This window comes from Gopherus evgoodei, unplaced genomic scaffold (assembly GCF_007399415.2).
Source record: "Gopherus evgoodei ecotype Sinaloan lineage unplaced genomic scaffold, rGopEvg1_v1.p scaffold_58_arrow_ctg1, whole genome shotgun sequence".
Lineage (NCBI taxonomy): Eukaryota > Metazoa > Chordata > Testudines > Testudinidae > Gopherus > Gopherus evgoodei.
The window spans coordinates 684,739-698,947 of NW_022060079.1; the positions used below are offsets into that span (position 1 = coordinate 684,739).

Genomic DNA, 14,209 nt, shown 5'->3' on the forward strand with positions numbered 1-14,209 from the left:
GCAGGGATGGAGAGGTGGGTGCTCAGACAGGCTGTATGTATTGGAATATCTATCAATCGATCTAGCCAGTGGTGTACTGGTAAAATGGACCAGGGTAAATTAACCCAAACTATCTTCCCCAAATGAGAATGGTTACGCTTAGCTACACTACTGTGTCCGTCACTCATTTGTCTGTCTGCTGTGACTAGAGTGACCAGAGAGAAATTATGAAAAATCAGGACAGGGGTGAGGGATAATCGGCACCTATGTAAGAAAAAGCCCCAAAAGTAGGGACTGTCCTTATAAAATTGGGACAGCTGGTCACCCTAGCGATGACCGTGTGTCAGACACCGAGCTGCAGAGGTTTGGCCCAGTGGTTGGTGCAGTGACAGTCGGGCCAGGAACCAGAGCCAGTGCTCAGAGCTGGAATCAGGAGTTGAGGGCAAGGCACGCTCAGGGCTGGGAGCCGGGCTGGAGAGAGCTGAAGCCTGCGGCTGTGGGGTCCATCCCGCACTCAGGCAGGGGACAGGTCCAAGCTACTGAGTGACGTGGGGCAGACGGAGCTGCTGGTTCTCCTGTGAGGCTCATTGCCTGGCCCTGAGAGTCACCAGCTCAGCACCTGACTCGGGGACTGGCTGAGCCCGGCACGGGAACGGCTCATCCCACATGGAGGACTCATCACCCCACGTCTCGGGGCAGCCCCTGGACCGGCTGTATCATGAGCTTCAGGCCAGAAGGAACCAGCAGCTCAGCTTGTCCGACCTCCTGTACGTCACAGGCCACCAGCCCCCTGCTCACTAACCCAACACCCACAATGAGACTGAAGGGCCACAGCCCCCAGGAGACTGGAGTGTTACCTGCCACAGGCTGAGAACGGGAGGACGGGGAGGTGAGGGGCACCAAAGCCCAAGGCTCTGCAATGGAGGGACAGGGTTAAGTGAGAGACCTCCCCCCCATAGCAGAGTGGACCCCCACTTCTGCCCTGAAGGGTTAATAACAGCCCTGGGAGGGGGCTATAGCTGGAGAAAGCAGCTTTTAGGCTGGGCTGATTGAGGGAAGTGGCTGCAGCTGGGCCATTCCCCAATCAGGCCCAGGTGGCCCCTACAAGAGGCTGTGAGCTAGAAACCCACAAACTCTTCCTCTGCCTGTAGAGGGAGAAGGGCCTGGTTGCAGGAGCTGGACACAGGGTACCTGGGTGGAGCAGGGCTGGGGAGCTCCAGCCTGGAAAGCCCCAGGCTGCAGCCTAGCATTGGGCTAACAGGTACTGGGGGTTGCAGAGGGCAGCCCAGGGGTAGGCCGAGGAGCAGGTCCAAACCCTCCTTGCCTGTGATGAGTGGCTGATCCTGCAGTCTGCCCCAGGGCGCGGGGCTAGATGATGACTGGCAGTAGCCTTATACTGAGGTGGGGATAGTGGGTGGGGGTTCCACAGGGAGGGGAGACCCAGATTGGTGAGGGACTGCTGGGGGCAGCACCCCAGTTAAAAGGGCACTGGGGTCCAGGGAGGGACATGGGGTTAGATCACCAGCCTGCAGAGGGCTCTCTGAGAGACCAGCAGGAGGTGCTGCAGGGGTGAGTCTGCTCATCTACCCCCCTGTCCCCACCCTGCTGATAATCCTGGCCAGTGATCTGCCCCCAGGCTGCAGGAGAAGGTGAGAACCCCCAAGTCACTGCCTGTCTGACTTGGGGGGGGGGGGGGAATTGCCATGGGTGGAGTCAGGGAATCAGCTACACCCTGAGCATGGGTGCAAGGACCAGCCAGCCTCACCTGTGGGTGAGATAATGCTGGGTGCACCTCTAGTGCCTGGGGGCCTGTTCCATCTCCAGCTGGGGCTGGCCCTGCCACTGCAGAGGGGGGAGATAAAACACAAACAAACCTCACAACAAATTATTTTATTGTGGGGTGGGGAATCCCTTCCTGACCCCTGCCAGTGGCTGGCTGAGGCCCTGAAGCATGAGCGTTAGGAACATGACCTGTAACCAGGACATGAACTGCTGAGCCTGGACCCCCATCGCCCACTAGACAGTCCTGTGGTCATTGCCAGCTCACTCTGGCAATGGAGGAATGATTTGTGCCTCCACAGCTCCTATGGGGGCTGCTCCAGCCTTGCCCCTTGGAGGGTCCAAAACCTCCTTCTCCTTCCCAGCTGGGATTCACTCCTGGCCCCTTTGTGCCCATGGTACCCACACCCGGTGCCTTGCCCCAGAGTGGGTCCAGCCCCTTCCTGCCCAGCCCAGCAGCGCTGCCCTTCCCTTCGCACCCCCCTGGGCATGGGGCGGGACTCTGCTGTCACGGGCTCTGCACCTTAACCTCACACAGCTACTTCTGCCTGGATACCAATGACGAACAGCCTCTGCCTGTGTCCTGATTCGATGGCCACAGGCAGCTGTGACACTTTGGAAAGTGATAGTGATGGTGGCGGTGGGTCCCTCTGGTCTGGGATGCCAGGGTCTGTGCCAGGCTTTACCAGCCCACCTGGGCGGAGTCCCTTGTCCAGATATTCAGGGTCTTATCTTATACAGGTGCCTATTACCCACCCCACCCTGGACTGTCCGGTCACCCTCCCCGTGCAACACAAGAGCCATGGCCTGGGGGCTGCTGCTGGCACTCTGTGGGCTCCTGGCACCAGCTGCGTCTGGCGGTGAGTACCTGGTCGGGCTGGGGCGGGGTGAGGGGGCAGGGTGAGCCCCTGGCTGGGGGTGTCAGATGGGACAGCTCCCTGTAACAGCCTCGCTCCAGCTGGGTGCAGGTGTATTTGTTCTAAACATTTAAAACATGGGAGAAAAGAAGGTCCAACAGCAACACAGAGGGAACATCAAAGGAGTTTAATGCTGTGGTGTATTTCCTGGACTGCACAGTAACGGTGTGTGTAACTTCCTCTCCATCCCCTCACTTTAACAGGCAGCCTTGCACTCACACTTAGACTCATCTAGTGTTCAAACAAACACATCGACCAGCTGTCACGGGTTGGATTTTCTTACAACAATCAGTATTTCCACTTAGCTGACTGAGCCAAAATTGGGGTGAAAATCAGTAAACACCCAAAAAATGCTTCTATCAAAACCACAAATTTTTCAGTGAAAAGTGACAATGAAGGTCATGCACACCCACAACCCTCCCCTGCACATGTACATACCACATACGTGCACACCCCACAGGCAGGCACACACGGCACACATGCCCTAGGTTCTGCTGCGAGCAGTTTGCCCATCCACCTCTCCCATCCTCGGGGCATTTTCCCATGGGAGAGAGCCCTTCAGGGGGCAGTTAACCCCCCCCACTGATGTCTGACCCTCCCCGCCTCCCCCCCCCCAAACAAGCCACCAGCTTTCAGAGGTGCAGGCTGAGAGTTTGTCCTACCTGATTCCTGTGCATTACAGACAGGTCCCAGCTTGTCCCTCACCCAGGATGGGGCTGACAGCAGGGGGATGTGGCTGGGGGTGAGAGGTCTCTGCTGGTCCCCACTGGGTGACCCTGGTGTCCCCTGAACAAGGGAGGAAGCTGCTGGTAAACTCAACCTCCATTCTGTTGCTTTAGGGCATCACAGCCTGGCAGTGCTAGTCACAGCCGTCATCAACGAAGATAGGACCCATCACTTCATCATGATCGCCCGGCTGGATGACGTTAAGATCGCGTACTACAGAAGCGACACACGAGAGGTCAGACCCACTCAGGAGTGGGTGGCACAGACCCTGGGCATTGAGTATCTCCAGGAAAAGACCCAGCAGTTCTGGAGGCACGAGGAGGGCTCTAAAGTTGAGACCAGGAGGTGGATGCAGCTGTACAACCAGACAGGTGGTGAGTATCTAAGAGTTGTTGTTAATGGACACACAAGAGCCGCTTGCTCAGAATCACTCCCCCCGGGAACTGGGGCCTTGCTGTGCCAGGTGCTGCCCAAACCAGAGCTGGCAGGAAAATGGAGCTTTCGTCCCACAGAAAATGTTATTCCCAGAAGTGGTTTCATTCCGGATTGGAAGGAAAGTCAGAAACGGGAGGTTTCCATGGGAAGGAAATTTTTCAGAAATGCCATCTCAGGAGAATCCCAGGCAGGGAGCCGGGCAGCCCCAGGACCAATTTCCCCAACTGAAAATCAATGTTTTCTGGCCAGGAAAGGGATAGAAAATAAGAGAACATAATATTGCCACTATATAAATCCATGGTGTGCCCACACCTTGAATACTGTGTGCAGGTCTGGTCACCCTGTGATGGGTTGATCACAGAAACCCCTTTGGAACTGCCCCCTGATGTGCCTAGACTACTTGTGAGCCCATTTTCCCTGCCAGCTTGGGACTTCAGTACCTTGCCTTGTTTGAGACAGGCACGCCAGCCTGCTGCAAACACAGGCCCAGGTCTAAACCACGTCCCCTGCAAGCTGCAGGCGTAGCTGAAAACAGCTTAAGAAGTGCTCCTGTCTCCAGCACCCAGACACTCAGCTCCCAATGGGGTCCAAACCCCAAATCAGTTTTACCCTGTATAAAGCTTAAAACTCATATATTGTTCACCCTCTGTAACACTGAGAGTTGTTCCCCCCTCTTTCCCCCCCCCGTATAAATACAGACTCTGGGTTAATAAGTAAAAAGTGATTTTATTAAATACACAATGTCAGGTTTAAGTGGTTCAAAGTAATAAGAGACAGAACAAAGTAAATTACTAAACAAAATAAAATAAAACATGCATGTCTAAGCCTAATACAGAAGGAAACTAAATGCAGGTAAATCTCGCCCTCAGATGTTCCAGGAAGCTTCTTTTACAGACTAGCAGCCTTGTAGTCTGGGTCCAGCGATCACTCCCACCCCTGTGGTTACTGCCCTTTGTTCCAGTTTCTTTTGGCATCCTTGGGGGTGGAGGGGCTCTCTTGAGCCAGCTGAAGACCAAATGGAGGGGTCTCCCAGGGGCTTATATAACCTCTCAAGGGTAGAAACACCTCTCTCCCTGGGTAGAAACACAGCTACAAGATGGAGTTTGGAGTCACAGGGGCAAGTCATATGTCCCTGCATGACTCAGTTCTTCACTGCATTATGGGGTGCAACATCCCAAACCCCATCGCCAAAAGAGCCGAGTGGAACTGAAAAAGGCTCCAAGAAAAGGGAGCACAAATGATCACAGGTATGGAGCCACTTCCATACGTGAGACCAGAAAGATGCGGGGTGTTGAGCTGAGAAAAGAGATGGCTAACGGGGGATATGATAGTCCATACAATGACTGGGGTGGAGAAAGTGAATAGAGAAGTGGTCTTTACTCTTTCCTACAACAATAAACAGGGGCTGCCTGATGAAATCAAAGGTCTAATACAAACATGTGGAAGTACTTTTTCACACAACACACGGTCACCCTGTGGAACTCACTGCCAGGGGATGTTGTGAAGACCAAAAGTATAACTGGGTTCAGCAAAGAACTAGATAAGCTCCTAGGGGACAGGTCCATCAATGACTTAACCAAAATGGTCTGGGATGCAGCCCTGTGCCTGGGGCAACTCTAAATCTCCACCTGCCAGAACCCGGGAGGGGAAGACGGGAGGATCACTCCAGAATTGCCCTGTTCTGTGCACTCTCCCTGAGTCCCTGGTGTTGGTCACTGTCAGACCTTAGTCTCACTCCGTTTGGCACCTCTCATGTTCACCACTGGAGAGACGCCAGGAGCCCAGTAACTGTCTGACAGGACCCCAACCCCTCAGTCCTCCCTGTGGGTCTGCTCTGACCCCTCCTGCCCCTCAGCATCCTCTGGGACTGTTCGCTAGCTCAGCATGAGGCCAGGCGCAGTCAGAGACGGTAAAGGGCTGGTGTCACCGTCCGGCCAAGTGTCCTCTGACCCCACCCGCCTGCAGACACATTTCCCAGCTCTCAGTGCAGGGTCTGAGCTCTCTCTCTCCCCTCCGCAGGGGTTCACACTGAGCAGGTTCATGTGGGCTGTGCGCTGAGTGACCAGGCCCCCATGGACCCGAGGTTCCAGTTCGCCTACAACGGGAGGGACTTTATCAGCTTTGACAACCAGACGGGGACATGGGTCGCGGCCGTGCAGCCGGCCTTCGCCCCGAAGCAGCACTGGGAGACGGCGGGCAAGGTTTGGACCAAGTTTGTCCAGCAGTACCTGCAGTCCGAGTGCCTGGGGACCCTGCAGAGCCTGGTACTGCAGGGGCGGGCGGTGCTGGAGCAGCAGGGTGAGTGAGCAGCGGGGACTTATTATGGGGAGTGGGGTACAGGGCTCAGCGACACCAGTGCGACTTGGACTTGATCAGAAGGGGCAGTGTGACCTAGTGGATAGTGCACTGGGCTGGGACACAGGACAACTGGGTTCTAATCCCAGCTCTGCCACTGGCCTGCAGGGTGACCTTGGGCTGGGGCCATTCTCACCCACTTTTTAACGTGGGCATAGTTTGAGGGGCAGGAGGCGGCGTTGCCCCCCCCCCCCCAAAATGCAAGTCTCAGGCAGGTACAAAGCACAGCCCCTGCCGGCAGCACCAGCCTGTTCACATTGGGGGGAGCTGAGGTCGGCCTTAGCCCCCCTCACCACGAGGCCCTGTCCCTTTCTCTGGCCCCAACCCTGCCCCTCCTCTTCCCACCAAAGCCCTGTCTCCTCGCCAGGCTGGACGCTGAAACCAGGATGTGGTGGGAGCGCCCAGGGAGCCCGGTCTGGGGTATGGACATGGGGCAAGGGCTGCTTTTGGGTACCCCAGCCCCTGTCCAGGGCAGATGGAGGTACTGTGGCTCCCCACAGCAACCCGGGCTCCCTGCCCAGCTCCAACTTCTGGCCTGGTCAGGAGTCATGGCCTTTGGGGAAGGGGAGGGGCTGGGGCAAGGCCTTGCAGGGTGCAGGGCTTTGTAACTCCCCCACATCTACTGAGGTTCTGCACTCCTGCCTTGGGCCAGTCACTCCTCAGCTCTGCCTCAGTTTCCCCACATGTACAATGGGGTTAGTGACACGGATCTCCTTTGTAAAGCACTTTGACAAGCACTAGACAAGAGCTACGGACTCTTGTTAGAGCAGAAGGGTTGTTAGCTGGTTCTGGTGGCCTGGGCGTCTCCGTTCTGCAGGGCCTTTCCTGTGGTTTCCAGCTCCCTCAGACTTCCCTTTTCGGGCTGAAACCTCACAGCCCAGAGCTGGGATGTGAGTTGACTTGTTTAGCATGTTTGAACCAGAAAAGCCCCTCCCTGCCCCCTTCACACTCACAAAGGGCTGGGCGATACATGTCTCTGTACAAAGAAACTCGTTTTGAGGTTCTTATGCCCAGCGCTGGCACCTCCACAGTCAAGGGCAGAGACATGGACAGGAAATCGGGACCATGTGACAAAGGGATTTAAGCGCCTGACAATGCAGACAGGGGCCAGCTGGGATTTCCGAGCAGAGGCACTTAGCTCCCCATGAAATCACCGGGGTCAGGCACCAAGGGGCGTTTGGAAAACTGGCCCTTAGCCCCTAAATCACACATGCGTGTTTGAGTGACCCACTGACAACCTGCTGGGACATAGCCATGTTATAGCGCGGGATAGCATGCAGCGAAGGAGACCCAGGCCCAGGCCTGTTCAGTGCAGCTGAACTGGGTAGTTGCCAGATGTGAGCAAGGATTAGAGCAGTTTGACTCTGCAGAGAGGGGATTTACACCAGATTAACTACTCCATTTACAAATCAGTGTAAATGGGTGCAGACCACGTCTCACATACACAGGGGAGGTTGACACACTGCAGCAGAGGTGCCAATTTTGTCCTTTCCAGGGGGCAGGGGATGCTTAACCCCAACTCCACCCCAGGCCCCATCCTCACTCCATTTGTTCCTCCATGACCCCACCCCCACCCTACCTTTCCTGCCCCTGTCCCCCTCTCCTGGGCACAGCTCCCCCTCGCTTTTCCTCCTCTCCCCCCAGCACCTCCTGCACTGCTGAACAGCTGATCCAAGGCAGGGAGGAGGAGCTGATAGGGGGGCTGTCAGGAGTGCTGAGAACCAGGGCCGGTGCAACCATTTAGGCGAACTAGGCGGTTGCCTAGGGTGCTGAGATTTGGGGGTGCCGAAAAGCACCCCCAAATTTTTTTGTAAATGGTTGACCGGCAGCTGCTGCTGGGACAAAGAGGGAGTATGAGCTGCGGGCAGCCCACGGTGTCCCCCCTGGGTCAGGGCGCCGCCGCGGCAGCCGGCAGCCCAGGGGGTCCTCCGGGTCAGGGCGCCGTTGCCGGCAGCCCAGGGCTTCCTCTGGGTCAGCGCGCCAGCAGGGCCTCCCAGAGAGGGGGACAAGAGAGGCAATTTGCCCCAGGCCCCGCAGGGGCCCCCACAAGCATTTTTTGAGGCCCCTGGAGTGGGGTCCTTCACTCGCTCCGGGTGCCCTGGAAAACTCTTGCAGGGCCCGGCCCCTGGAGCTTCTTCTGCTCCTGGTCCTCGCTGGCAGGGGGGTCCTTCTGCTCTAGGGCAAAAGGACCCCCCGCCGGTGAATTACCGCCGAAGCGGGACCTGCTGCCGACATGCAGCCCGGTCTTTGGTGGTAATTCGGTGGCGGGGGGCCCTTCCGCTCTGGGACCAGTAGCTGAAGTGCTCCGGAGACCCGTGGCGGGGGCCCTCCGCCACAGAATTACCGCTGAAGACCCGGCGGCACTTCGGCAGCGGGTCCCATTTTGGTGGTAATTCGGCGGTGGGGGGGGCCCCGGAGCGGGTCTCTGGGGCACTTGGGCGGCAGGTCCCGGAGCGGAAGGGCCCCCTGCTGCTGAATTACCGCCAAAGCAGGGGCCCCCCACCGCTGAAGACCCCAGGCCCCTGGAATCCTCTGGGCTGCCCTGGCGCGCCGCTGGCAACCCAGGGAGGTCCCTTGGGTCAGCACGCCGCTGCCAGCAGCCGCCAGCCCAGGGGTTCCACTGCACAGTCCTGCTTGGAGAGGATGCGGAGCAGAGGTGAGCTGGGGTGAGGAGGTACCGTAGGGCTCCTCAGGCCATGGGGTGGGGAGCTCCCACGGGGGTGGGCGGCACACTTTGGGGGGGGGGGCAGGGAGCTGCTGCAGGGCTGGGTGGGGGGCGCAAGGTGGAAGTTTTGCCTAGGGTGCAAAACTTCCTTACACCAGCCCTGCTGAGAAATCACCATTTTTTGTTCTCGTGGGTGCTCCAGCCCTGGAGCACCCGTGGAGTCGGTGCCTATGCATTGTGCACCTTTGTCATCTGTCTGTTACATGTAGGGTGACCAGATGTCCCAATTTTATAGGGACAGTCCCAATATTTGGGGCTCTTACTTATATAGGCTCCTATTACCCCCTACTCCCTGTCCTGATTTTTCACACTTGCTGTCTGGTCACCCTAGCTGCATGGTCCCAGCTCCTGGCATGTGGCTCACACACTCTGTCTTCCTTCCAGTGCCTCCCAAGGTCTCAGTTTTCCGCAGAGATGCCCTCGACGGCTCCATCACCCTCTCCTGCTGCGCCAGGGGCTTTCACCCGCGTCCCGTCCATGTCTCCTGGGTGCGGGACGGAGAAGACATCTTGGCAGAGACGGACTCCAGCGGGATCTTGCCCAATGCCGACAGCACCTACTACATGCAGTCATCCCTGGAGATCTCCCCACAGCAGGACAGGCACCGCTATGCCTGCCGGGTGGAGCACAGCAGCCTGGGGGAGCCCACGCTCATCTGGGGTAAGGGGGGGTGAATGGCAGGGCACAGCCCCATGGGAATTACAGAGATGGGGGTGAGGCTGGGCCACAGAAGGTCAATATCCCTGCCCACTGTCAGTGTGAACTCTTCTGGCTCTGGATATTTGTGTGACCCACAGAAATGGCCGATGCTTCAGATTATCTCATTAAGTTCCTGGCTGTGGTGATATCCTGTGGCAGTGAGTTCCACAGACTGATGCTATTATGAGGGAGGGGCCTGGTTACTACATTTGCTGCATGTCTTGCAGTGCCTGGCAGAGCACCCGCCCTCTGTGCCCCATCCCCATCCCTCTCCCAGCTCAGCCTTCCCCTCCCCTGGGGCCAGGTCTCTGCAGACGCCCTCGGGGAGACATTTGAGGCAAAGGCCTGTGGCTGCCCCAGGAGGATGCCCCAGCAGCTGCTCCCCTCAGTGACCTGGGCCCTTCTCCATCCCACAGCCCCTGGGAAGAAAGGCTCCCTGCCCCCAGGGGTCCTGGCTGCCATCATCCTGGCCGTGCTGGTTCTGGCTGGAGCCATAGGGGCCGGCATCGTCCTGTGGAGGAGAAAATCAGCAGGTAAGAGCTGGTCCGCACGGAGCTGGGATGTGGGGAGGTCTGGGGAGTGGGGCAGCCCTGCCAGCCCAAGGGGGAATGTCTCCTCCCACTGCCCCCCCCAAGGAGAGATGGGGCAGGGCCAATGGGCCCCATGTGGAGGTGCCGTGAGCCCTGGGTCACCATAGCCTGGCCCTGCTGGGGGCAGTGGGCTCTGTCGTTGGCTGGGCACCGTGTGCCTGTTGTGGGGGGCACTGGGGTCAGACTGACCTGGGTGAGGTGCAGTTGGGGTGGTGGGGAGCCCTGTGTCTGGGGGAGGGGGGAGAGGGTCTCCGCGGGAGAGGGGTTACCCTGCTCCCCTGCACTAACCCTCATTCTCTGCTTGTGTTTCAGGCCCCAAGAACCCTGGCTATGCTCCAGCAGCCAGTGAGTAAATCCTGGGTATGGGGCCCACATGCCCCAGTGCATTATGGGTGTGTAGGGGGTCCCCATGATGGGAGAAGGGAGCCCGGTAGTGACTGGACATGAGCACCGATTTCCCCTGCCCCAGGGGAGCAGCGCTGGGCTGCGTGATGTAAGCGGGGGATGGTCCCACTATTGTGGGGAACTTTCCTGGCTTCACGCTACCCCGATGAAGTGGGTTAGCGAAAGGATCAGAGTCCTTGCTCCCACTTCCTTTACCCAGAGACCTGCCTGTCCTCGAGGGCTCCCCTGCCACCCACCTGTCTGGCAGAGTCCTCATAACCCCGACAAGGCTGGGCCCAGGATTCCTGGGGGCTTGACCCCCAACCCTGTCGTGGTCACTCAGGGCAGGGGCTAGGGTGTCCCCACTCCAAGGTGCTCTCTCCGCACTGGACACTTCCCTGACCCACTGATCATTGCCTACAGCTCAAACAAATAATATATTAAACAGCAACTAAGTAGAAAAAATGAGGGGAAAATGGGAAAGGTGAAAGGAAAACCCGTCACCCTGCTCTGAGACACGGGGCGTCACAACCAGCATCTCTGCCTTCCTCACAAGGCCCAGGCCCCTGCCCAGGCCCTGGCTGTGCTGCAAGGATGCTGCAGGTTGTTCTAGCGATGGCCACATGCCCTCTGGCTCTGGATGGCCAAGGTCCCACCATCGGGATTATGATTCCCCCCAAGTCTGGCCTGCAAGGCCTCTTGGCTGGGGGGGGTGTCCCTGCACTGGGCCCCCTCGGTCTCTCCAGCTGCTCATCGCACTCAGCTCCGCTCTGCCTCAGCACGGCTGCTGCTCTGCCTCCAGCTCCCCGGGCTGCTCCTCTGGCCCCTCTGACTCTGTTTGGTGCAACTCTGCTTCCCAGCTCAGCTCAGGCCCCTGCTCTCCCCTAGCTCTGCCCATTCCAGCCCAGCAGCTCCAGCTGACATGGAGAATGGTACATCTGGCCTCCTGACTCCCTCATTAGCCAGGCTGACCTGTAGCATCCCTCTCTCCCCATTGCTCCTGGGGACTGTGGGTCTCAAGGTCCTGATTTCCCATCGACCCTTCCTCTTCCTTTTGGTATTGGGGAGGGCCAACCAAACCCCCCATTCAGTGTCAGTGAGGGGCCAACAGTCCCCTTACACCGAGCCAGACACGTCACTCCTACACCCATTACAGGCTGGACCAGCCATCCGGGAGCTGCCAGTGTGTGGGGAAAAGCCAGAGCCCGGCAGTGTCTGTCGGGGGCCATTATGACTAGGGCCGTGCGCTGCATTTGGGGTTCAAACCCGTGTCCATTCCCAGCCTGGGGCAGGTCGCTCCATAGAGAGGAGTTAGTGGGGGGTGCAGTGTGGGGAAACCCCAGAGCTGCATTCTCATCCCCCTTCCCTAGCTGGGATCCCCGCAGCTTACACCACCTCTGAACGATTTTCCTCTCTCCACAGCAAAGAGCGGGGAAGATTCTGTCTCCAGCTCTTCATCAGGAACGGACCTCCGGAGTGTGGGACCCCAGTGCTAGGGGCAGTGACCCTGCCCAACTGCTGACCCCACTAGCTGGGCAATCTCTGTCCTCTGACTCCCCCCTGCCCCGGGGGAGATTCCCACTTGGTCATTAGAGCAGTTTCCTCCTGGGGGTGTTGGGCCTCAGGCTCTGCAATTGCAGGGTTTGTGTCTCTGCTTCGGCAGCCAGGACTTAGCCTCACCTTCTCCCCAAAGGGCCGACTCGCTCCAGTGTCTCGTCTCTGCAGGGGCCGCGCTGCCTGCATCAGGGACGGGCAGGTCCCCTTGCAGCAGGAACCGGCACAGAGCCCGATGAGCAGGCAAAGATGGGGGCGGGGGAGCCCCACAGCAGGGAATTATGGGCTACCCCACCCCCATCTGAGAGACAAATGGGCCTGCTTGGAAAATCAAATCCCAAAATGGTGATTTTCAGAGGAGAAGACTCTGTGCTCTGGTCGCGCTCAGGTCCGAGCTTTGCCCTGAATGTTGTGTGTCAAACCACCGCAAATTCTGCACACAGCTGAGCTGCTGAGTGTCAGAATCTCAGCGTGTGTGTGTGTCTGTCTGTCTCTCTCTCTCTGGGGGGCAGGAACAGCGGAAGGCCGAGGACCTGTCCCGCTCCGGGAATGGAGAACTGGGGGGGCTTCCTTTTCAGTTCCAACTTTTTGCTGGCTTTCTTTTTTTTTTTTAAATCATTTTCAGTAAGACCAGGACTTTCGCAGACAGGGTCAAATATTGTCTGGGGCGGATCCAGGACCTCCATTGTCTCAGGGACCTGGGGACGGCATATATTTTTGGATCCGAGGGCTTTCTGAGGCCAAAATTACAAGAATGAGGAGGCCCTTTATTTGCATAAAGGGGTCCTAATCAGACCCCATTGGGTAATGCCAGTGACCTCAGAAAGCGAGTACCCCGTTCTGATTGGCCACGGGTGCCTGAGGTTTGGCCATCACGTCTCAGGCCAGGCTGGCAGCCTCTGGCTGTGCCATGTCACCACACCTTTGCCTCTTTCACCCCCCGCTGGCCACCGAGGGGTAATGTCCAGCAGCGTGGGGGGCCAAAGATCTGACACCTACAAGCGCGTCACCGCTAGCTGGCCTGCAAAGCCATCGACCTTCACACACATGGGCTGACACGGCCCCTGGCTAATAGCAGTCCAGCCAGCTGAATGGACCCCCGAGGGTCGCGCTGGAACAGCTGCAAAAGTGTCCACCTCTCTGGGTGTTTTCTAGTTCTCGTTAGCGGGCACGGATGCCTCTGGTTTAGTGTTCTGGCCTGCGTGTGTGTGTTTGAGACCCACAGAATCTATATGAGCACAGCGCCTATAGAGTAGCTGCTCAGATCCCGACACCAGCCTTAGGTCAAACAGCCTCGCTATTGGAAAGATCACACACGGGCAGGTATTTCGGGATTAGCACCTGTCCTGTTAACCCTTCGAAGTCCTGATGTTTTCATTACATTCATCAATGAGCATTCAGCGTAACCGGGCCTATTGGAATGTGACTCGGGGGGGGGGGGAGAAGAGATCGGCTGTTACCGAATCAGCCATAATCCGGGCAGGCGCCTTAATGGCACCGACAGCTCTGCTGCTGATGTTCACGTCACCAGGGAGCGATCGGACCCTCCCTCTGTCAGCCCTTGGGCTGGAACCGAAACGTCCAGCTTGGCCTTGGGGATGCGCGGTGTCTGTGGGGCTGCTAGTGACCCAGATCCGTCGCCTTCCCGGAGTGTTACGTAGCCCTTAGCAGGGGCTGTTAATGTACGTGGGGTGGTTTAGTGAACCTGCCTGAGCACAGTAAGTAACTGGACGATTTCATGTTCTTCCATTTGTACATATTTTGTTTGATGCTTTTGCTCGGCTATTGAGCTAATAAAACACAGACCATGGAACATGGGCGGCTCGGCTGTTTGTTCCCCAGACGTCAGGGCTCCGGAGGAGACTCTGAGCCCCACCGAGGGCTGATCCCTAGAACTGCCCCAGCATCCCCCAGTGACGGGCACCAGACCTGGCAGCTGCTGCCTGTCGAGGGAAAGTTGACCTGTGCATTGATCATTTATTTCCCTCAGCAACGTGGATCCAGAGTGTTGGGGGCCCAGGGTGGTGGATACCAGCCGGTCAAGCCAAAGGCCACCCAGCCCCCCC

General features: G+C 57.9%; 1 protein-coding gene across 1 annotated transcript; it reads left to right on the top strand.

Moving 5' to 3' along the window:
* The first annotated feature begins 2,358 nt into the window (after positions 1–2,358).
* On the top strand, positions 2,359–13,956 carry LOC115643402 (class I histocompatibility antigen, F10 alpha chain-like). Its single transcript, XM_030547406.1, has 7 exons — positions 2,359–2,618; positions 3,515–3,775; positions 5,856–6,134; positions 9,301–9,576; positions 10,032–10,148; positions 10,518–10,550; positions 12,012–13,956. Exons 1-7 carry the CDS (start codon positions 2,390–2,392, stop codon positions 12,083–12,085), a joined length of 1,269 nt encoding a protein of 422 aa, XP_030403266.1. The 5' UTR covers positions 2,359–2,389; the 3' UTR covers positions 12,086–13,956.
* The last annotated feature ends 253 nt before the right edge of the window (positions 13,957–14,209 follow it).